This window comes from Rhinatrema bivittatum, chromosome 7 (assembly GCF_901001135.1).
Source record: "Rhinatrema bivittatum chromosome 7, aRhiBiv1.1, whole genome shotgun sequence".
In the NCBI taxonomy this organism is placed as follows: Eukaryota; Metazoa; Chordata; class Amphibia; order Gymnophiona; family Rhinatrematidae; genus Rhinatrema; species Rhinatrema bivittatum.
The window spans coordinates 251,506,484-251,531,706 of record NC_042621.1 but is presented as its reverse complement, the minus strand read 5'-3'; the positions used below and the strand labels follow the sequence as shown (position 1 = coordinate 251,531,706).

The following is a 25,223-nucleotide window of genomic DNA, read 5'->3' as shown; positions in this document are numbered from 1 at the left end:
GTTCTATCAGCCGAATCTATGAAGCCGAACAAACTGAAACGTCATTTTGATAGCAAGCATCCGAGCTTTGCCATGCTTTTCAAATTTTCACATAAGTATGCAACATGAATATGGTGAATACGCAATAGAAAAATAAATAAATGCAAGTCATAAAGATAAAATTTCATTTATTTGTAATTTAGTTATAAGCAGAAATATATACAGTACAGTTACTTAGGCCTATGAACGAAAATAATTTTACGGTTGGGGTCGCCACATAGTGGGGAATTGTATTAAAAGGGTCGCAGAACTATAAAGGTTGAGAACCGCTGGTCTAAAGAGATTGGGTCTGTTTGGCTTGGAGAAGAGACGTTTGGGGGTGGGGGGGGGAGGATATAATAGAGGTTGGTAAACTCATGAGTGGAATAGAACTGGTAAATGTAAATCGGTTATTTACTCTTTCAGAAAATACAAAGACTATGGGGCACTCCATGAAGTTAATAGCATATTCAAAATATATCTGAGAAAATTCTTTTTCACTCAATGCACAATTAAGCTTTGGCATTCGTTACTGGAGGACGTGGTTAAGGCAGTTAGCATAGTTGTGTTTAAAAAACGTTTGGACAAATTTCTGGAGGAGAAGTCAGTAAACTGTTATTAAACAGGTAGACAAGATTGCAGGATGGGATCTGTTTACTGTCTGGGATCCTGTCAGGTACTGTGTGACCTGTGTGACCTGTGACCCGTGTGACCTGAGCTCTGTGTGACCTTTCAATAATTCCCTAGAAACGGGAGTGGTGCCGAGTGATTGGAGAAGAGCGGTGGTGGTCCCGCTTCACAAGAGTGGGAACAGAGAAGAGGCTGGTAACTACAGACTGGTTAGCATCACCTCGGTGGTGGGAAAAGTAATGGAGTCGCTGTTGAAAGAAAGAATAGTGAACTCTCTACAGTCGGGAGAATTGCTTGACCAGAGGCAGCATGGATTCACCAGGGGAAGATCCTGTCAGACAAATCTGATTGACTTTTTTGACTGGGTAACCAAGGAATTGGATCGAGGAAGAGCGCTCGATGTCATCTACTTGGACTTCAGCAAAGCTTTTGACACGGTACTGCACAGGAGACTGGTGAATAAAATGAGAAACTTAGGAGTGAGAGCCAAGGTGGTGGCCTGGATTACAAACTGGTTGATGGACAGAAGACAATGTGTAGTGGTGAGTGGAACTTACTCTGAAGAGAGAGCTGTGTTGAGCAGAGTGCAGCAGGGATCGGTGTTGGGACCGGTCCTGTTCAATATCTTTGTGAGCGACATTGCGGATGGGATAGAAGATAAGGCTTGTCTTTTTGCAGATGACACTAAGATCTGCAGCAGAGTGGACATGCCGGAAGGCGTGAAGAGAATGAGACAGGATTTAAGGAAACTGGAAGAGTGGTCAAAGATATGGCAGCTGAAATTCAACGCTAAGAAGTGCAGAGTCATGCATATGGGGTGTGGAAATCCGAAAGAACTGTATTCAATGGGGGGAGAAGGGCTGATGTGCACGGAGCAGGAGAGAGACCTGGGGGTAATAGTGTCTAATGATCTGAAGTCGGCAAAACAATGTGACAAGGCGATAGCTAAAGCCAGAAGAATGCTGGGCTGCATGGAGAGAGGAATATCAAGTAAGAAAAGGCATGTGATTATCCCCTTGTACAGGTCCTTGGTGAGGCCTCACCTGGAGTATTGTGTTCAGTTCTGGAGACCGTATCTCCGAAGGTACAGAGACAGGATGGAGGTGGTACAGAGAAGGGCGACCAAAAAGGTGGAGGGTCTTCATCAAATGACTTATGAGGGGAGATTGAAGAATCTAAATATGTACACCCTGGAGGAAAGGAGGAGCAGAGGTGATATGATACAGACTTTCAGATACTTGAAAGGTTTTAATGATCCAAAGACAACGACAAACCTTTTCTGTTGCAAAAAAATCAGCAGAACCAGGGGTCACGATTTAAACTCCAGGGAGGAAGACTCAGAACCAATGTCAGGAAGTATTTCTTCACGGAGAGGGTGTGGATGCTTGGAATGCCCTTCTGGAGGAAGTGGTGAAGACCAAAACTGTGAAGGATTTCAAAGAGGCGTGGGAAAAACACTGTGGATCCATAAAGTCTAGAGGATGTGAATGAAGTGAAGAGGCATGGAGGTGGCTTGCGGGAATGATGGCTACTACCTGGAGATTAATATCCTTATTCAATAAACATACACACGGTTAATGTGACTCCAACACTGCTCTATGCTTCAACAGCAGGGGGAATGATGAAAAGATCTCTGCTTCAACGACAGGGGGAGTGATGAAAAGATGATTTATATTCGGACATCAACCAACAAGGACTGAGTTGCACAGGCTGGATAAACATGCGTGGGAGTAGCTTGCTATGACGTTGGTTACTACCCCTAAACAATTAGCTAGATACTTCACTTAGATGCAGCTCCAGCACTGATACCCTAACCAATTAGCTAGATACTTCACTTAGATGCAGCTCCAGCACTGCTAACTACATTGATGGTGGGGGTGGAAGGGAAATAGAGCAAAAAAGTCACTTACAAGGGACAAGAGTAACAGATAAATATGGGGGGGGGGGAGTGAAAGCTTGCTGGGCAGACTGGATGGACCATTGTCTTCTTCTGCTGTCATTTCTATGTTTCTATATGTTTGAAACTTGTGTGAGGTTGCACAGATTCAGTCCCTCTTTCATAAGCAATAATTCAATTATATTAAAACTAATTTTAAAAAAACTATCAAAAGTAAAACATTCTTTTATTCATTGATACAAACATGAGTTGAGTGAATGAAAATGTAATTTTTTTGATGGCTTTTTTTGTTTTTTTAATTTTAAACATTGACTCATGAGTGCTTCTGAGATGCACAAATGGACAATAGTAGGGTTGAAGTTTTGATGAATTGTGTTTTTACTCATATGTTTCAAACGCATGCTAATTTAATCCTTTTGTGTGCATACTACCATTTATCCCATATATCTGTCTACACATGTATTTTTCAGTTGTTAGTTGGAAATTTGTATTGGTTTGTATATTTTTACTTAAGTAATTTGTGGAAATGAATGTTTTTAGGACCTTGGAAGTAAAGACCTGAAAAGAGAGAAAATCAGTTTTGTCTGCCAGATTGTGAGAGTAGGTCGTATGGAGCTGAGGGACAATAATACAAGGAAACTAACTTCTGGGTTACGCCGACCTTTTGGAGTAGCAGGTAATCTACACGCTTTATAGCTGTACATCGTCTGTTAATGATCTTTGTTGTTTAATGTAGCACAATTGATTGCACCAGCATTTGTTCAGTGATGAAAATGGATTAAAATAATTTGCTATCTCACTGTAGTTTGATTTCATTATTTTTCATAAATTGCAGTAAAAATGCATTATAAAATAGTAGGTTTGCTGTAATTTGTGTTAAACTTGATCAAGTTCAATTCCCATCTTGTATTTGGAAACCTGAATTTTGATTTGGACCCTAAGCTAATCGTAGATCAAACACTGGAGCATATTGAATAATGTGGCTTATTTGGTTTGTGAACAGAGGGTAATCTTAATAATAGTAATAAAATTATAGAGGCAACCTTTAATAAGAAGGATAATATGGACAGTTTAATTGAGCAGGATGCCATTACCACCCTAATTGTATAGGTTGTAAGTGTGGTAGTTTGTAATTGCTTTCAGAAACAAATTAGCTTGCTTCTAATAGAAATGCACAATGGAGAAAGACATTCTGTTGCAAAACTAGTTAAGTTTTTGGAAAAAAAAAGTTCATCCTTTCAATGAATTTTTTTTTGGTTTGCTGTTTCTCACCAACCTGTAAATAATTTGCTTGCACCTCTACATAAAACACACAACTTGTCATGGCCATGGCCTTTTAGCTAATAAAGAACAACCTTGATGAACTCTTCATTTTTAGTTGATGCCTCTAGTTCAATAAACCCGACCTTTTCTGTTTTCAGTAATGGATGTAACTGACATTATTAATGGAAAACTGGATGATGAGGATAAACAGCACTTTATTCCGTTTCAGCCGTAAGTACGCATTTTGTATCACAAATTTTCAGAGATAATGTTAGGGCAGTGTGTTAATTAGCTTGTCACGCTAATTATATAGGACCATTGCACTGCTATAAAAATCTGGGGCATATTGTCATTGTGCCTGGAGTGGATTCTATTTAGTCTGCTGTCTTTCCAGTAGACTTTGATAGGATGTTATAATAATCCATGACAAGCTGAAGGGGGAGGGGTGAATTGAGATGCATGGTTAGATGAATGTTTTCAACCACTGCGAGCATATAAGCAATGTCATCTGAGGAAGTGTCCATTTATGTGGTACAGTTTGTATAAATTCTCTGAGGTTTTTTTGAGTCATAAAAAGTGGCATGCAAAATGAAAATGGATATATAATCCCTTAGAAGTCTATATGTTTTCTCCCTCCAAGGTCCATATATTCATACTACACAAATGATTATAAACAAGTGAATTATTTTTTTAATATTACTTAGTACTACAAATACTACCTTAAGCATTCATGTAGCACTGTAAGTTATAGGGAGTGCCATAAAGATCTACATTAGCAAGAGCTTCTCAATGGAGCTTACAATCTAATTGACCTGCCTGTAGATTGACAAACTTCTATAGCACATAATATACAATTTTAAGGGAACATGATTTTCTCACTTTTGTAGAAGTACAACATGCCCTTAATCAGCCCTCAATATCTGTCCTATTTTTCCTTTATAACAGTTCTCTCATGTTAATTTAAGCTACAGTAGTAAGAAATATGAATTATTTATAAAGTGTACAAATAATGTTCCTGTGTATATAGCTCTGGAGAGGAGCTCTACCTCTAACAACATCTAAAGTAACTCAAGGACACACTGAAGTTAAGAGCCTTGCCCAAGGTCACACAATAATTGGTGAATGAGTGAAACTGAACTCGAGTTTGTGGGTTTGCAGTTCTGTATTATAACCAGTATGCTATTCTGTTAGCTCAGTGGTCTACCATCTAACTCACAATGCTCCTGCTGTTTGCTATGCCTCATCATTATATTTTCCTTTTAAATTTTCTCACCAGTAACCAACCATAATCAAGAATCATTATTATTTGCTTTTTTAGTAAGTGCTTTTCACAAGCTGAGGGATTCTATTACTTTGGATACTGGTATTGATAGACTCCTGTTTTGTGGGTTTTTCACCTTCCTTTAAAGCACTCCTTGTTATGCTGATAAAAGGTGTTAATAGATCTCATTGCTACTCTCTACTCACTAAATGGTTGCTGAATGGCCTACATTGTTTTCTGTAATTTGTTTTTTTGTTTTCGCATGCCTCCACATATATGAAATAATAGGATACATCATGGCTTCTGTTGTGAATAATTGCAAGAATTCTACTACTTGCCAATTTTCGAGGCTCACAGTGGCAGATAAAGGAGTGCTATAATGAGATGTCTCTGAAAATATGTATCTCCTTGCTTTTAGTAAGGGAAAAAGAGTAAAGCTAGTTTTCGCATTAGTGTTGCAAACAGTGCTAATGAAACTTTTAGTTGTTGCTCCATTAAAACACATTTATAATTTTATGCATTCCTGCAAGTTTCTGATCAGAATGCACACAGTTTCCATCCTTTCTTTTGATAACATGAATTCCTGTTTGGAATAAGATATACTGTGTATGGTAGTTTGTATTATCACTCTTACAATTATTGATTGAGGTAATATGTACATAATTAATTCCTCATTTAATTGTATTTCATATCTTGCTCCTGTGCTTCTTGGCATAGCTGTTTCCTTTAAGTTGCTTATTTATGTTCATTTACTGGCCATCAACAAAGCTGCTAAAATGCACTTGGCAAGGTTGGTTTGGGGTGATTTTCACTAATACTGCATGCAATTTGTAACTATTTTATATTGTCATTTGTGTATGCAAAGCAGTATAACCAAATATGTTTGATGGGTAGTATTTATTTTTCTTGCATAAAGACAATTGGACTAAAATTTTTAGCACAAAAGTTGTGTGTTTTCCTGTTGCAGTGGTTTGGTATTTAAAATGTTTGTGGCCTTTCTGTAGTGAATGCCCATCAAACATCATACGCTATCGTCTAACATGTCTGTACATAGGTCAAGGTTTCACAAGCTGTCATTTACATTTTTTAGCTACGCGACCATTAAGTGGTTTCACTGAATATCACAGGCTTCTAGCTATAGAGATGGTAAAGGGGTTCTTGCACTAAATAGCATTACAAATAGGTTAGAAGATAATGCTTGCATGTTCCTGTTGAGTATTGTTAGAAGCTTTTCTTGTCTTAAGCAGGTTTGACATTTCTTGATTAATGTTCTTCCATGTCTTTCTTCTTACCTATCCTATCCTTTGTCTTGCGTTGACTAATAATTACTCTTTGTCTGAACCATGATATGATCTTTTATGTTCCCTTGTTACTGTGACTTCTGGTTTTCTGTGCCCCTTTGTTTCCTGTGATGTTGGTCATCATGTACATACTCCAGGCTAGCGTTGGATGACGCCATTCGACATAAGCAGCTGAACATATCATCCCGTTTTTCACCCAGGGTAGCAGGGGAGAATGATTTCCTTCAGACTGTTATAAACAAAGTGATTGCTGCTAAAGAAGTCAACCACAAGGGTCAAGGTAGGCACCTCTGTTCTACCTAATATTGTATACAGAAAACAATAGTCTTTTAGGAACATCTGACTATTTTAGTCTAAACTGGAAGATCCACTGAGATGAAATCATGTTGTCTGAGAGAAAAGTGCTTGATTCTTGATTTTTGTTGCCAGTAAAGTGTGTATGTGTGGGTTATATGTCTCTGTAACCCAAGTCAAGCAGTCATAGGTTTCTATCTTTAGCATTTACTCAGGAATTTGTTTTTTTTCTTTATCCTGGGTACTTTTGCATTTACTTTTCTTATTTTGTAGCTTCATTTAGAAAGGAGAGTTATATCCATGAACAAAGTGCTAGCATTGTATTTTATGTTGGTTAGAAAATTTGCTATAAAACAAGGTAGTCTATGGGCCTCAAAGGTTGAGCACAAGAATGAGAGTTTTCTTTTATTATATTTTTGGCCAGGCATTTTTCTCCTGCTCCTTTGGACATCCAGCTCAATCAGCACCAACCTTTATTTTAATAAGTTTCCCTAACCTAGCCATTGCAATGATGGTCTTTTGTCGGGAGCCGCAGGCTGAGATTTCCTCTGGATTTTGTATGCAGAAACCCTACTTTAGCCTTTAGAGGTCACTTTTGAGCAAGAGCTGGGAGATTCTCCACCTAGCAGCTGTGACGGCTGCTGCCTCAGCCAATCCAGGAAACAAAAGCCAGGTGTGGAATTGAAATCGGGTCTTCTACATTGCAGCTGAGCCTCTGCACTGACCCAAGGTCAAAGTTAAGATATTGTGTCAGTTCCACAATGCATTGTAGTCTCTTATAGTTAGAGATTAAGATTGTGAAGTTAGATGCACTGGCATTTAAATGGCAATACAAATGTCAATAAAATAGAGGCATCCCTCTAAGCTGTATTGCATTTAAATAAGCCAGAAAAGAGGATATGCATCTGAAAAATAATGGGGTAGATTTTAAAAAGGTGCGCGTGCTACCTGGTGCGTGCATATGTACACCCGATTTTATAACTTGTGCATGCAGGCGTGTGCAAGTTATAAAATCAGGGGTCGGCGTGCGCAAGGTGGTGCACAATTGTGTACCTTGCTTGCACCGAGCCACGCTGCCTCCCCCCGTTCCCTCCTCCCTAACCTGACCTTCCCACCCCTTCCCCTAACCTTTCCTACTCTAACCCCCCCCCCCCCAAATTTTTATTTTACCTTTTGCGCCTGCCTCTGGGCTGGTGCAAGTTGTGCACGCCAGTAGGCTGCTGGCACATGATCCTTTGACACAGCAGCAATGGCCACTGTGTTGCAGTCCTCTGGCCCCACCCTGCCCCGCCCCCCGGACCACCCCACCCCCACCCCTTTAGTAAACCCCTGGGACTTACACACATCCCGGGGCTTTACGCGCGTCGCCAGGCCTTTTTAAAATAGGCCCGGCGCGTGTAAGACCGGTTACGCGCGTAAATCCTCTGGATTTACGCGTGAAACCTTTTTAAAATCTGGCTCAATCCTTAAATGTGTCTTCATAATAGGAGCAGGGGGACAAAAGAAGAGCTTTTTCTTCTCTGTTCCAAATTCCAGTCATTGGCACAAAAGTTCTGTTTTTAGAGTTGCTTGCAATTAAGATTTGAAAAAAAGGTATCTTAATAAAAGTCCAAAGAAGCCTATCTAGCAGATATCCAAACATTGTACCAGGTTCTTAAAGCAACAGTATCTATTTTAATTTGGTGGCCAGGAAAATTTGATTAAGACAAAAGCCATGGGGTCCATATTCAGCAGCATTTAGCCAGTTATCTGGCTAAATGCTGCTGAATATGGACCCCATGGCTTTTGTCTTAATCAAATTTTCCTGGCCACCAAATTAAAATAGATACTGTTGCTTTAAGAACCTGGTAAATGTCAACTTTTGAATATTTCAGCCATTTGTCTAGGTAACGTTTACCTGATTAACTCATAAATTTTAGCTAAATAACGTACACGTGTTCTAGGGAGGAGTTAAATTAGATAAATTATCTGGCTAACTCCAGCATTCAGTTAGCGGGATAACTTATTCGGCTAACTCTGATCGTGCTTGTAGAGCAGTCCTAAAATTAGCCAGATAAAATTATGTGGCTAACTTTAAGACAGTTGGACATATTCAATGGTGCCGCTATGCTGCTGAATATCCTTGCTTCCTCCCCCGTTTTCGTATGACTGCTTGAAACCCTGAAGAATGAATTGATTTGGTTGGAGTCTCACAGAATGCCAGTGGTTGAGAGATGTTCTGAATCGTAGATCAATGCTCTTAACTAGATTACTACTTCTCACTGTTAGCTAGATTGTACAGTATATGAATTTACCTAGTTTTTGGTTCAATAGCTTTTTCTTTGTTTTTTGTCTGCTTTTTTTTTCTTTCTTTTATTGTTTTTATTACACTTATTTTTGCTAAGAATGGTGCTACAACCAGTGCCCTAAATTTTGAAATTTGTTTCCCAAAATCTGTTCTTTGGTTATTCTGGCTATATTTATGCTACACTTGGGTGATGCCTACAATGGATGTGAGACTAATTATCCTTTATCTTTTTACTTTAACAGTAGCCCAAATAGGAGGAACTTTGAAAGAATTTGAACACGAAGGGTGGACAAATATTTAGAAAATTTAGGGACTAGCCAACCATTTTAGCAGTAAAGGAAAACCATTTTTTTCTTAAATTCTTTTTTGATTTCTCTGGCTCTTTTATTCTAGTTCATTATTAATTCAGCTAATTTTCCTTTTTCTTTCTATTTTTGGGGGTAGTTTTTCTTTACTTCCCTTTCCAAGTGCCTTCCTCTCCTTTGTTCCATGCTGTCCCTCTGTTATCCTCCCCAGTTTCTCTTCTCTGAAGCCTTCATCCTTTTCAGATACCCATAACTTAGGGCTTTCATAGAAGCCAGAACCCAAGAGGTATCCCCTCAAGTATCGGCTCATTAGAAAAATTGTAAAAGGCACCACTTGGTTGTTAATTCACTTATAATTTTTAATTTTGCCTTAAATATGCGCTCATAGTTCCGCCTCCACATTTTCTTATAATTTATGATGTTTGTAAAATATATGAGATGAGGGTTACTCAATTATTATTATTTTTTTTTTCTTGTTATGGTGTATGGATAATGACAAACATCAATTTTTCTGTACAAGGTTATTCTTGGATGTAATTTCAAAAAATTTGAAAATAAAGAATTAAAAAAAAAAAAAAAAAAAGATACCCATATCTTAATTCTGACATCATTACAGGGCCTACAGCAGGCTGACACATTCTTCCCTGGTGGCCCAGCAGGAGCCATGCTAGCATGTTCTCTGTCAAGCAGAGACTATGCTGGTTTGATCTTCTCTCCTGGAAGTTCAGGAGGGACTTCACTGATGTGATCTCCTCCCTGTCCCAGCAGGGACCATGCCAGCATATTCTTCTCCCCTGGAGATCCTGCAGAAGTCACCCCAGCATAGTAGAAACAATTCTTGCATGTTTTTCTTCCCTCAGCAGTCTGATACTGTGCTGTGTGCTCATGCTCTCCTTAGCGTGGCTCATCTGGGTGCTGTGTCAGACAGTTGCCAGCAATTACATTTTAGACACCCACCTGATTGGATGCCCAATAGTTCCACCTTTGATAAACACTGATATCTCATTTACAGTGAAATAAAATTCACTGAGAAAACGCAGTTGAAATTAATTTGTGGTAATGTAAGTTCTCTGGATAGATTCATAATTTTTGTTATTTTTGTGTTAGTACTTGTGGTTAAAAAATAATTTGGAGACACTATTTGTACATGGCGTAACATGAAGATTTGAAGACTTCAATTACTTAGTAATACAGACCTTTGTAGATTTGGTCCTGCACTAGATGAAGTGCAGGTTTATAAAATCATGAGTGATGTGGTACAAGTTAATAGGAAATGATTGTTTATTTTTTTTCAAATATCTCTGGGACTAGGAGCCACTGCTTGAAACTGATAGCAAATTTTAAAACAAATTTAAGAAAGCATTTTTTTCAGTGAATGCCGATTAAGCTGTGAAAGTTGTTGGGAGTCACGTGATGCGGTGAACCTGGGAGGATGCTTCACTCCGGCCCCAGGTGCCATTCCCTGAAATCTGAGATTATCAGAGGCATCAGTGTTCCCATAAATCACAAAAGTGCTGGATTTGACTGTTCCTATGAACATCAATCACTACATGACAGAATCTTCCTCTGGTATGTCAGCAAAACCAGCAAAAAAGGAGAAGGAAAAACAAAGTCGGCGAAGATAAAATGGCTGCTGCAACTGGCAAAAATCATCAATGCTCGCTGGACAGCAATGCGGAAATTTATAACTGCAGTGGTAATGGTGGACATAGCCACCAAACTAGATTGCATTTCCGAGCAGAATTCTGAATTAAAATCTTCACTAAATGAATTTGGGTCTGTAGAGAGATATCTCATGTTTACCAATGAAACACCAAATATGAATTATAATAGCCATGTACAAGCAAAATTCTGACAGGTCTCAAAAGGCATTGTCACAGCAAGAAAGAAGAAGGAACTTTGGTCAGGTGAACTTTAAAACGTTGTCTCTGTGGAAAAATGAAGAGGCCTTGTCCTGATACACTGAAGGATACCTTATCAGTTATGCCTGTTTGTAGGGGCTTGTTTAAATAAAGAAACCAGACAGAAAGATAATATGACTGAAGCATAGGCAGGAGTCATGGTTTGGGCAAATCAGAGTGCAGAGATCATAAAGACCCCTACCCCTGGAAGGAAAGTGGGGTAGCCTGAGAGGGAGAAAAACACTCTGACACCCAGCTTGGCATACAGACGTGGCAGTTCTCCCCCTGAAGTAATGGGGAGGGGAGAAAAGATCTGCAATGCAACAAAAGCCCCTCTACTCACCATATGGTTTGCATATTTATTAGCTGGAAAGTATAAGAGAAAGGGAGCAAGGAAGAGAAGAGGGAGGCATAAACCCTGGAAGAAAGCCCAGAGAGCGGATCCTGTGAGCAACCCTGAAACCTGTGCTGAAGCATCCCTGAAAGTGAAAGCGGGGCCAGAACCAGACCAGCACTCCCTGCTATCGAAAAGGGAGAAGACTAGGTGTGGCCAGGTGATCGGAGAGAGGCACTGAGTCATAGACTGTGAAGGGTGAGAACAAGCCCAGCAGCTGGCAAGCACCAGAGCCAGAAGCTTGTCTCCTTCCTGGATAGCCTGCCCACCCTAACCCGCATTCTCCAGCTCTCCAGCCTGAGCCTGCTTCAGAGATGAACAGAGATATCTCCTGAAGTCGGGTCCCAGGGTGAGTAAGTTAACCCTAAATATTAACATATTAAGCAGGCTAAGGTTTATGGAATGTTTTATCATACATGAAACAGAATTTTCTTTAGGGAAAACTGGTGCTTAGTGGCCAGGATATCAGAGATAGGAATTGCTGCTATTTTCTAAATGCTATGTCCTGCCAAGTCTGATAAATAAGTATTTCTGAGGAGAATACATGTTGACTTTTTCCTGACTTAGGATCGCAAGTAAGGTGGGAGGGCAGCTGGCAATGTCTTGTAGCAGACAGATTCCTGCACCTCTAAATCTGCTTACAGCCGAGGCTGGCAATGTTAGAGGGCCACTTGATGGTGGCAGAGGCGGATGCTTTGGAGATGGCTAAAACATTACAAAAATTGGAAAAGATGGTTTTGGCACAGGAGAAAAAGATCGATGAGCTCGAGAATCTATCTGTATGAAATAATTTGTTTTATAGGCTTTGCAGATATGGTGGAAGAAAACAAACTTTCCAGCATTCTTACTGAGTGGCTCCCTTCTGCTTAGGCCTTCTGAATCTAAAAGAAGCATTGATTATAGAGAGAGCACACAGGTTAGGGGTGAAAAAAGTGGGGGACCTGCTTCCACATGAGTGATTGCACGGATTCTCAACTTTGTCCACAAGCAAGTGATTTGGCAAGCCTATTGCAAAATGATCTCACTAATGAAAAATGATAATTGGAGCATGATTGTATAAGACTTTTCAAAGTGGCCACAAAATGGAGGGAATTTGGCCCACTATTTGTCTAGCTCACAGCGAAGAAAATTCATTTCACTCTGAAATTCGCTGCTAAGCTTTGTGTTTGGCATGATGGTATAACACACATCTTTGATAAAATACTTGAAATCAAGAAGTCTTGACAATTCAACCGACTAATTTTTTCATCATGGAGCACTCTTTGATTGGTTTGAAGTTTTTCTCTGCAAGTTTCCTGTTGCATCATAACTGGTTTTTGTTTTTCTCACGAATATGGCCACGGTACTTTATAACCCGGTTGAGTATGTATTGGTAATTCCTGCATGATTGTTCAAGTCCTTACTTTTATTTAATTTCCCATCTGGACCATGCAAGCTATCACTCTGCATGGGCACTTAAGCGTGCATAAAGGGCGTTTTGCATGACTAGCCATCATCAGCGGCACAGATTCGGCATCCACAAGAGTTGGTAATGGCTGGTTATATATGAAAACAGCTAGTTATCAACAAAAGTTCAGGAGAATGTCAGCTCTGTTGCTAAGATGACCTCTGACATTGGATTTGGGGCCTTGGTGGAAAGGTGTCAATTTTCTGAACGTTTGTTTATCTCTATATGTGAGCATGTGGCCTGCAGAGTAGCTTTACAGTGAAGGATATGATTGTGTGGGACCTAACATTTCTGTTTCTCACAGGACAAGCAGGATGGTAGTCCTCACATATGGGTGACATCACAGGATGAAGCCCAATCATGGAACACTTTTGTCAAAGTTTCTAGAACTTTGATTGGCACCTACTGGGCATGCCCAGTATGGCACTGAACCTGCAGCCAGTAGGGGTCCCCCCTTGTCGTTGTCTTTTTTCCGCGCAGCAATAGCCATGCGGGTTAAGGAGCTCCACAGAGATTCCTGACAGGAATTTTCTTCATGGAATTACTAAAAAAAACCCTTCATACCCCACAGGGGTCCCTCTTTCGAATGTTTAACTCTGCGGTACTCTGGTAAGTTTTTTACCCGTTTTCGGTCGATTCCCGTTGAGTTTGGCCCTCGTGGCTTACTGGCCTTCAACCGCACTGCGGCTCAATTTTTTCAAAGGCCATGGCGTCGGGGTTCCGTCAGTGCCCGGACTGTACTTACACCATGTCCATAACAGACCCTCAAAGTCTGTGTAATGTGTCTCGGGTGCGAGCATGATGTCCTGACTTGCACCAAATGTGCCTTAATGACGCCAAAAAATCACAAGGCCAGAATGGAGAAAATGGAACTTCTTTTCCGTTCTCAAACTCTGACGCCGTCAATTGCATCGACGTTGTCTGAACCGGCACCGTCCACTTCGCGACAGTATTGGCCACCGGCCGGTGACCGTCTGCTGTCGATGACTTCTCGGCCTTCGACTACCTCTACTACCCCTCAGGACCGAGGGGATTGTAGAGAGAAACATCGGCATTGACACCGGAAGACTCGGACCATCGATGAAGGAAAATCGCCGAGCTGCCATCGAAGAAACCCCATCCAGAAAAGGCATCATACTTTCTGCGACCGGGTCACCGAGGCAACCCTCACCCGGACGGGTATCGGGAGCCACAACTCCGCCTTTAACGGTGGTCCCTCTGGCTATGCCTCTCCCTCCTTCTTCCTTTCCGGAGCCGAGGGTGCTTGCTCCAGGTCTCCATGAAGAACTGGACCAGATGGTTCAGGAGGCTATCGATAAGGTGATGCAGAGACTCCAAGTTCCCCCAGCGTCGAAATCTGTGCCAGTCGCAGAACCGACCATCTATCACATTCCGGCAGCATTGGCACCGCTGTTCTCAAAGATGGAAGCGCTTTTAGCCACTTTTCCACCAATGGATTCTGGGTCACAGATGGCTCCAGTGCCTTCCCCGCTTACCCTGTCATCGGGAAGAGAAATACCATTCCGCATTCCTCCATCAGGAGTCCTGCCGATGCCTTAACCATCGATGCCAATGCTCCCATTGGCACCACCGATCCATCCATCGATGCCCTCTATGCCTGCACCGGTGTCCTCGATGCCTTCAGAGCCTAGACCAGGACCTTCAGGAATACCATCGTCCCATCCTTTTTAGGTTCCTAGAGGGGCAGGTGCTGATTTCTCTGACACTTAGACCGACGATTCATCTCAAGACACCGATGATTTACCATCGCCACCTTCTCCTACTGAAAGTAGGAAGTGTTCTCCTCCAGAGGACTTGTCCTTCATAAATTTTGTGAAGGAAATGTCTGAATTGGTTCCCTTCCAATTACAGACTGAGCAAGATGATAGGCACCAAATGATGGAGCTGTTACAATTCCTGGATGCTCCCAAGGAAATAACCTCCATCCCTATTCACCAGGCTCTTTTGGATCTTCTCAAAAAGAATTGAGAACACCCTGGTTCCGTAGCCCCTGGGTTCCAGAAACCTCAGCTGGATCACCAATCTGTGTTTGTAGAATCTTCCCAAAAGAGGGCACGGCGCTTAAAACCCCATTCTTCCTTCCCCCAGGTAAGGAGCAGAAATTCCTGGATGCCATTTGCCGGCGTGTCTTCCAGGGTTCAATGCTCATCTCTCGGATCGTCTCTTACCAGCTCTAGATGACCCAATATAATAGGGTCTTATTCAAACAGATACAGGACTTTGCAGAGTCCCTGCCTCAGCAATTCCAGGAACAGCTTCAAACTCTGGTACACAAGGGTTTTGAGGTAGGGAAGTATGAAATAAGATCCTCTTATGATAACTTCGACACCGCTTCCAAGGTATCTGCAGCTGCTATTTCTGCAAGAAGATGGGCCTGGGTTAAGTCTTTGGACTTGCGCCCTGAAGTACAAGACAGATTGTCTGATCTGCCCTGCATAGGAGACAATCTGTTTGGCGAACAGATTCAACGGTCGGTGGCGGAACTCAAGGAGCATCATGAGACCTTTCGCCAGCTCTCTCTGATGCCTTCTGAGTATTCTTCCAAACAGCCATTCAGGAAGGATACTAAAAAGTAATTCTTCTGTCCAAAGAAGTCCTATCTACCACCGTCTAGAACTCGTTCCACAAGACCTTTCCAAAAGGCCCAGTCTAGTCAACCTCGGAAACAAAAGCTGCAAGCAGCTCCTCAGCCGGGCCCTGCTTCTGGCTTTTGACTCAATCCATCCAACCTCTGTCGACCATTGTCCATATCACTGACCCACTTCGTCAGTCTCTAGCCTGATGGAAAAATCAGATCAATCTCTTCCAAGGCCTACCCTTCCAGGCTCCTGACCCTCAAATAATTCTCACCACCGATGTTTCCAACCTCGGCTGGGGAGCTCATGTCGCCAATTTGCAGGCACAAGGAGCTTGGTCTCCAGAGGAAGCCAAACACCAAATCAATTTCCTGGAGCTGCGAGCAATCAGATATGCTGTCAGGGTATTTCAGGATCACCTTTCCAACCAGGTCATCCTGATTCAGATGGACAACCAGGTGGCCATCTGACAACAACATCAGGGACGGACTGACTCCTACGTACTGTGTCAGGAAGCTGCACAGATATGGGCGGAGGCTCTCTCCCATTCGATGTACCTCAGGGCCACCTACTTGCCGGGAGTGGACAAAGTGTTGGCAGACAAGCTGAGTCGCGCCTTTCAGCCGCACGAGTGGTCCCTCGACCCCACAGTGGCGGATTCAATCTTCCAACGTTGGGGTTATCCTCACATAGACCTCTTTGCATCACCTCAAAACCACAAAGTAGAGAACTTTTGCTCTCTCACTCGCAGCCAATACTCTCAGCCAAGAGATGCGTTCTCCCTCTCATGGGCAACCGGTCTCCTATGTGCATTCCCTCCACTTCCACTTCTATCGAAGACTCACGTGAAGTTGCATCAGGATAAGGGAAGCATGATCCTGATAGCACCTCACTGGCCTCGCCAAGTGTGGATTCCAATACTTCAGGACCTCTCCATTCGCAGGCACATTCCCTTGGGAAAGGACCCACTTCTGATCACTCAGAACGACCGGTGCCTACGCCACCCCAATCTTCAAGCCTTGATCTGATGGCCTGGATGTTGAAAGGTTAACTTTTCAGCCACTTAACCTTTCGGAACCAGTTTCCCGTGTCCTGATTGCTTCACGGAAGCCTTCCACAAGAAAATCTTACCTTTAAAATGGAACAGGTTTAAATCATGGTGTTCTTCTCAACTCCATGATCCCTTTACCTGTTCCACCATGGAGTTTCTAGACTATCTCTGGCACTTGTCAAAATCAGGACTAAAAACCTCCTCCATCAGAATGCATGTCAATGTGGTGGCCACCTTCCATAAAGGTATCGGGGACGTTCCTATTTCAGTTCAACCCCTCGTAACACGTTTTCTGAAGGGCTTGCTTCACCTCAAGCCTCCACTGCATCCTCTGGCCCCTTCTTGGGAACTCAATCTGGTTTTGGGTTGGCTCATGAAACCACCATCTGAGCCTCTACAATCCTGTGATCTTCGCTATCTCTCCTGGAAAGTGATTTTTCTTTTGGCAATAACATCTGCTCGCAGAGTTAGTGAGTTACAGGCCCTAGTTACCTATCTGCCTTACACTAAACTTCTGCAGGACTGGGCAGTACTCCGCACTCACCCTAAATTTTTACCTGAGGTAGTCTCGGAATTTCACATTAATCAATCCATTGTACTACCTACCTTATTTCCCAGGCCCCACTCCAATCCAGGAGAACAGGCTCTGCATACCCTTGACTGTAAACGTGCTCTAGCGTTCTATCTAGACCATACAGCTACCCACAGGAAAAGGACTCAATTGTTTGTCCCTTTCCATTCCATCAAATTGGGGCAGCCTGTGGGTAAGCAGACTCTCTCCTCCTGGTTAGCGGACCGCATATCCTTTTGCTATCAGCAAGCAGGCATTCCACTTCAAGACCGTGTTAAAGCATACTCTGTGAGGTCATGGCTGCTACCTGGAGTTCTCTCCATACCTTTACAGCCCATTATTGCTTAGACAAGGCCGGAAGACAAGATTCCATCTTCAGCCAGTCTGTCTTGCGCAACCTTTTTACAACTTGACGTACCAGCACCCTTCCGCCTGCCCGTTAGGGTTCAGGATGCCCTTTACCAATTTCCACCCCAGTCCTAGTGCCTATTGCACATTTGGGTACGTTTGGTGCATACTCTGACATCCTCAGCTCGGTACTCGCCCATATGTGTGGACTACCATCCTGCTTGTCCTGTGAGAAAGCAAATGTTGATTACCTGCAACAGGTGTTCTCACAGGACAGCAGGATGCTAGTCCTCACAAGACCTGCCCGCCACCCCACGGTGTTGGGTTCATTACATTTTCTTATTTTATTTTTCAGCACTTCCTGTAGCTTTAAAAAAGACTGAAGGGGGACCCCTGCTGGCTGCAGGTTTAGTGCCATGCTGGGCATGCCCAGTAGGTGCCAGTCAAAGTTCTAGAAACTTTGACAAAAGTGTTCCGTGATTGGGCTCCATCCTGTGATGTCACCCATATGTGAGGACTAACATCCTGCTGTCCTGTGAGAACACCTGTTACATGTAAGTAACATTTGCTTTTCTTTTAACCAGTTGTTCTAAAGCCTTGATATTGGCTTTATCTTATATGGAAAGTTAATAGTATAACTGGGTTAAAAAAGATTTGCACAAGTTTCAGGATGACAAATCCATTCAAATTTATTAGCCAGGTTGATGAGGGGATTGCCAAATCCTATGTCTGGGCATGAGCAATATGAAAAGGATCCTCCCAATAAGATCTGTTGGTTACTTCCAGATGGATCACTGTTGGAGACAGGATGTTGTGCATTGGTCTGATTTAGTAAGGTACTTATTATTTCAGCACATCTCATTGTCTAACTTAATATATTCAATTTAACTCTATTAACATTAAAGATATTTCATTATGTACCTCCAAGAATCTCTTAAATTTGCACACTCAGTGCTTATCTCTTATGTTACCTTTTAAGACTCATGCATACATATTTTATAATCCCTGTAATACAGATATAAGAGCACTATTACAACATGCCTTTTTATGCCCTCTTTTCAGATTCTTAAATGAAGCTATGGTTGATAAAGCATAGTGGGACACATTCATAGTCCAGAAACATGTTGACTGATAGTTAGAAAACATTTTGCTATTCCACATATTCGCTGTATTTCCCGGGAGATCTCTGGAAACCTTTGCATTTTACAAATCCACCATCTGGTCCATGGTCGTCTTTCCAGATTTATACTCTAATATACTGTAGTTCTGCTCAGTCCCTTATACAGATTTGTTGTATCTTTCTGTAATTCAACTGCCTTGATTTCTTGTGCATGTAAAGCACAGAGCCTCTATAACTGTTGACTGGTCCTCCCCGATTGTCACTTTTAAGTTAATGTGCATGTTCTCACATGTCTTATATCACAAAAGCAAACTTCATAGAGATTTCTGTTTAGCTCCTGAGTTCTCATATCTTCATTTCCATATAATCTATTAAAGCCGTAGGTTGTTAGAAAAACATATTGGTTCATGTTTAAGTACATATCAGACAAAGATTTGTGTATAGACTATATTACAACAATCTATGCTCCTAATGCCTATTATATTTCACAAGAAATCTCTGAAAATTTTTTCACATTGCATAAAGCCACTATAAGACTTCATTTTGTTTACACATTATATTGTTACAAACTTCACAATAATCTGCCTGCAGACCTAGCTCTTTCAAAATATACAAGTTTCACGTTTGGTCCAACTTGCAGTAACTTTTCCTTGGTGCCTCGCTATTCCCTGTGATTATAAGAACCGTACAAATGAAGAATCAGCATGTAGTATCTTAGGGGTCTATGTACTAAGCACTTTTCCCATAGACCCCAAGGGGCTAATGCAATATGACACGTGGTAAAATGGGTGCTTACATTGAGTACCCGTTTTCCTAATGCACGTACATTCACCTCTCCTGGGTGTGTAATACTTTTATTTTAATGAACTACTGCATTAAAAAGGATGCGCTAGGTAAAATTGTGCCTCTCTAGCGCTCAAAAACATTGGGCACCCAGGAGATATGGCTGTGCGTGGGTTAGGAAAATATGCGCTCAATGCAAGCAGCTGTTTTATCCCGCTGTAGATAACTCACAAGCACAATATACATGCACACTTGCGGTGTGTATATTGTGCACCCAGAAATCTTTTTTAGTAATCGAGCCCTTACATTTTCCCCTTAATTTTAAGCGCTGCAAGCAGTAGAAAGTGGTATTGCAACGATACTAAGTTGGAGGAACCACAGAGACCAGTATATTTTGTTTTTCATGTGCTCTTGACTTGCGGTATGACTTTTTTTAGCAGCAAAAATTGGGCTTTTCTGAAAATTGTGCTTCCTATATGCCAGTAAACTTGTGTAGTGCCACTAGGATGCATATGTTTGTGCTTTCTCTTGGTAAAACTATCAGCCCAAAATAGCAACATTTTCAAAGTAATGTATTTTGTGTACTTTGCATCAGTGCAGGCAGTTAAAAAAAAAATAGCCCCCAGTAAAATGAGGTGCAAAGTATGCAGATACCTTTGTCACCAGGTGCTCACGTAAGCAAATTATCAAAAGAAAACTATGCATATAGTTTTCTTTTGAAAACTGCCTACTAGATCTGTATGTACACATTTATGCGACCTACTGAAAATTGCCCTTATTTTATTCACATTGATATTTGTCCTTGCTGGGAACGACAATCTGAAGCCTGCTTTCATATTTCTTAGTTGCTCTCACATTGCCAGAAACGAGTCTTTTCTTTGCTATGACATTTGTTTTTAGATCTGCAAGAATCAAAATTCCTTTACTTCCTAAAATATAGGTGCCCATACCTTGACTTTATTCAAGATTTTCAGTTAGAGAGGGTATCTCAAGATATGAATCATCATTGGTCTTGGAAGGTTTTTTTTTTTTTTATTGCTGGTGTTATGTGAAGGCATTCGACTGTATGTATTCAAAGTCCTTCCTATACTGAAATTCTAGGAGTTTTGGAATAATGTTTCAATAAAATTCACTGGATCCATCATCTTTCATTCTCTCTTGAAGACTGAAAATTCTCAAATGGTTACTGAGACTCCTATTAATTGTTTCTTAGAAGTTCAGCAATGATTTCAACTTTGTCCTGTAGTAACGCCACTTCTAGCAAAGAAACCCTCGCTCCCCCCCAGTTTCTCCACTCTTTTGAAATGGGGAAGTGCACTGAAAGGGAAGCCAACTCCATTTAAATGTTGTTGTACCTTTAGAGATTGCACTTCCTTCTTGATTATGATAAGGGTTGTTTCAGTTTGCTTGCCAGCAGCCATTTTCTGTGGTAATGAAAAATCCTATAGGATTTATTAAGTTAATGGAATTCTGTGAAAAATGTCTTTCTTGGGTTGACTTACCAGTGGTCGTGACAGTTTTTCCATTCGGATAATTATTCAAAATTACCTCCATAGTGTCAAATAATTATTTGAAAATGACCTTCATAGTGTCGTAATACTTAAGCAGAACGCTCTCTTAAAGCTGTGAGAAGGGTAAGGACTGATATAACACATCTGATGAAATATTTAGGTATTAGGAGCTCATGTGATATTGGCCTGCAGTGACAGTTGTTGACTTTTATTCAAGAGCTCCTCTTTTGAAGGTGCCCCATGGCATGCCATGTAGGGGCAGATAGGATACATTTTTTTTCAAGTATTTTTCTGATGCTAGTTTGTCCTAGTTTAAGCTTATCTGAGCTCTCAGGCCACCCTAGCATTGGAAAAATGGACTACTGTTTTTTCAGGTTTTTAGAGGGTTTTATTGAACCATCTAAGTAGGATGTTATTACCCCAGGACAGCTGTTCATCAGCTACAGCTATGGTGGAAGAGTGATTTATGTACATGCTTATAAAAACTGTAACTCATGATGCTTTGTGTCTTCCCACATGACTGATAGTAGTGTTTGCACTGCAATAAGCATTTTTTTTTCAATTTTGTGAGTGTGTTTTACCGATTGAAATCTATCAGGCTGGTATGAATAAGTGTTAGAAGAGTATGCAAATACTGTGGTTAGGAGTCAGAAGTGTAGGCATGCATTGTGGGTTTCTTTCCCTAGTTTGTGCTGACATCATGGACTATATATGATTCGTGTGACTTTCCTGACTTTCATCTCAGTAACTGTATATGTTTTGAAAAGAAATAATGGGGCCAATTATCAAAATGGTTATGCTCCTAACATTTGGAGATAGGCTCCTAAAATTTTTTCTTTTGAAATTTACTAGTGCTGAATACTTAAATTTAGGCCCCTAATTTTACTAGGCTTCTAAATTTTATGATCCTAAAAAGTGGGTGCTACAGGGGTGAGGTTAGGGCAGGGAAACAAAGCTAGGAGCTTAGCACTGATTTTCAGAACTGGACACTGAAATTCGGGGCCAACATTTTAGGAATTTAAATTTTAGGAGACTAAATTCAGTTGAAAATAGATGTCTAACTTAAGCACCTAATTTAGGGGCATAAAATTAGGAGCTCAGCTTTCTTTTTTTTTTAATTTTAATTTTTTTTTAAATATCTGCATCAGTGATGCTTATGCATAGGGAAATTAGACGGCTAATGCATTCTCTGACTTGGAGAAGGGTAGGCCAGATATGCTTTATGATGCTGATTATTCCCTCTTTTCAGCCCTGTTCGCAGCATCTGCTTCAATTATGAATGTTAATTTTTTTGGCTTTGTTTTAGTTTTATTTCCTTAGCTTTTTCTCCATGGCCTCCTTTGTGGCTGCAAATTAGCTGAATCACCCTATATTGCGATGACAGATAAAGATTACATTGCCCATTTAATTTGCCCATTTTCCTTTACTTTTGCAATATTGTAGAACCTATTAGACTTCTTTCTTTACCCTTGCATAATTATCTGCAATTATGTTTATCCAGTTCTTTCTTGAATTCTAGTACTGTTTTTATCTCCATTACCAGCATGAGGAGGCTGTTGCATGTATTTCTTCCCTTTCTTTGAGGTACTGTTTCTTTAGTGTACTCATTAGTCTTCCCCTTTCCAGCATCATTCTGGCACCCCTTGTTCCACTCCTATTTCACTGAGAAATGCTTGCCTTTAATGTATCTCAAGATATACATTATGCATCAATGTCACTATCACTTATCTTCTCTTCCTTCTCTCTAGGATAGTGGTATTCACTTCCAGTCCTTGAGGGCCACAAACTGGTCAGGTTTTCAGGATATCCCTAATAAATGTGCACAAGGTAATTTGCTTACAATTGAGCAGTGTGCTTGAAAATCTATCTCATGCATATTTTTTAGTGATATCCTGAACACCTGACCTGTTTTTGGCCCTTGAGGACTGGACATGAATACCACTGCTTTAGGATATACATGTTTTAATCCTTTAGTCTCACCTTTGATTGGATCTATACTGTACAGTACAACACTTCTTTATAGTAAGTTAATATTTAGGGAGCTATTCAGGCATTCCTAATAGGCTAATAAAGAATTTGCTTTAATGATTTTCACCCACACACACATACTTAATTCTAATACTGCTGCTTGTCAAGAGCCTTTTTTCTCCCCTGTACTTATTTCTTGCCTTAGAATTATTTCACTCCATGGTATGTAATGCAATTTCAGTTCTGTGCCAACTAAAAATTTTCAAAGAGTGAAAAAAAAATATTGACTCCCAGTAACTATTTTCTTAAGATTTTGATAACTGTTCTTGATATGTAGATAAATACTGAGCTGGTCGGAGAAACCATTAAATTTGGGGGCTTTTCTATACCATAAAACACCCTCATATTTTGCAAATAGCTCACTTGGGCCTAGATTTATCAAAATGCGATAATTTTCGCATGAATAATGCCCGTGGCTATGATACTTTGAGTACCCGCACCATGTATTATCTTAGTGCTAGTTTATCGTGATGCGCATTAAAAGTTTTTGTACCCCGTGATATTTGTACTTCGCTATATGCAAAGTGCCCAGACAGGCATTTCCTTACTGAGAGAGAGAGACTCTTTATAAGGCTTTCATAGTAGTCAATTATTTATATCAGTATAGGAGGGTCAGCTAGTAACTTGAGGTGAGGATTTGGTGGTGGTCTAGGGTTTTGGGGTCAGTTTTACATTGAGTGAGATGTACGAACAGCACAGTAGACCTCAATGAAGATTTGATATGATTTGGAATGAGGAAAGTCAGACCAAGATGAGATTACTTCAGTGTTCTTTTGCCCTAGCTTGATAAAATGCTGCAAAATGCCACCGCCCGCATTCTCACTAACCCTCGCAAAACCGAACATATCACCCCATCCTCAAAGAATTACTCTGGCTCCCTATTGCATCTCGAATTTGCTATAAGACCATATCCATCATATACAAAACCTTAGACACCCATAATATGCATTGGCTCAATGACTCCCTACATTTCCGCACCCCTAATAGACTCACTAGATCACAATACATGGCAACCTTACACACACCTCACTAAGCTCACACATCTTACCACCACAAAAGAGCATGCCCTATCCATTGCAGGACCTGCAATCTGGAACTCTATGCCCACTGACCTATGCCAAGAGCTCTGTTCAAAAAAAATTCAAACAAAAACTGAAAACCTGGCTATTCAAACAAGCTTTCACTTGATCTTCTCTCACTCTCTCGCCCTTCCCTGCAACATTTATTTATTTATTTATTTGTTTGTTTGTTTATTTATTTATTTGCTTTTATATACCGACATTCTTTGGAGTACATCACATCGGTTCACATTAGAACAACTGGAACAGTATGACAAGGGTCGTACTATTTTACATTTTAACATAACTGAGATTGAAATAGCATAAACAAAAGTCATTTAACAAAAATCGTTTAACAATAACTGTGCCTGGTACTGATACATATTATGTAACGTAGGTTTAGATAGCGAGTTTTAAAAAGGGGGGTATAGGGGTAGGGGAGAACATGTGGTGCGAGAAGCATTTAACAGGAATAACGGAGGGTGATACGGGGGGTGAGGGTTGGGGGTCTCAATATTGGATGCCGGAAGTACAATGATTGTAATGGCGGGTCTGTGAGGCAGAGATTGGGTTGCAGAGGGGAGAGAGGGAGGAGAGGGAGGGTTAGGTTGTGTCATGGTAGGCATTGAGGAATAGCCATGTTTTCAATTCTGTGTATGCAGCAACCCTACAATAATGGTTCACCTGGTTGGTATTCACTAAACACAATCAATTCTGTGTAAACATAGTCAGTTCACTTCTATCTTGCCATTCATTCTCATCTTATTGCCACGCACTACCTCTCCCTAGTCTCTTTCCCCCTCCCCCCATTTAATGCATAATCTACTATAACTGCATTGTAATCTCCCATTGGTTAACTCTTCTGATCTCAATGTAATCATTCGATTATCAATTTATATTTTGTTACCTCTATACATATTTTACATACATTATTTACATATGTCAACCCTTGTTATTTAACTCCCGTTATTTAAGTTATTCATTTACATAGTTCAACTCCTGTTATTTAAGCAACCTGCCCTATGTTATGTATTCATGTTAACAGATCATTGTAAAGCATAGACGCTGCATTTCCTGTTCCATGTAAACCGATGTGATGTTGGTCTAGAAAAAATTTTAAATAAATAAAATAAAATAAATAAAAGTCTATCAAGCTAG

General features: G+C 40.8%; 1 protein-coding gene across 5 annotated transcripts in view; it reads left to right on the top strand.

Annotated features, from left to right (window-relative positions):
- The window catches only part of DOCK1 (dedicator of cytokinesis 1), a 1,428,876-nt gene that overhangs the window by 199,625 nt on the left and 1,204,028 nt on the right, over positions 1–25,223 (top strand). For 3 of the 5 annotated variants that reach the window (XM_029610025.1, XM_029610027.1, XM_029610024.1), the window contains exons 10-12: positions 3,086–3,221; positions 3,967–4,039; positions 6,508–6,650. In XM_029610025.1, the coding sequence (XP_029465885.1) occupies positions 3,086–3,221; positions 3,967–4,039; positions 6,508–6,650 (352 nt within the window). The remainder of the gene's footprint in view (positions 1–3,085; positions 3,222–3,966; positions 4,040–6,507; positions 6,651–25,223) is intronic. The other 2 variants (XM_029610029.1, XM_029610028.1) reach the window with 1 other exon arrangement.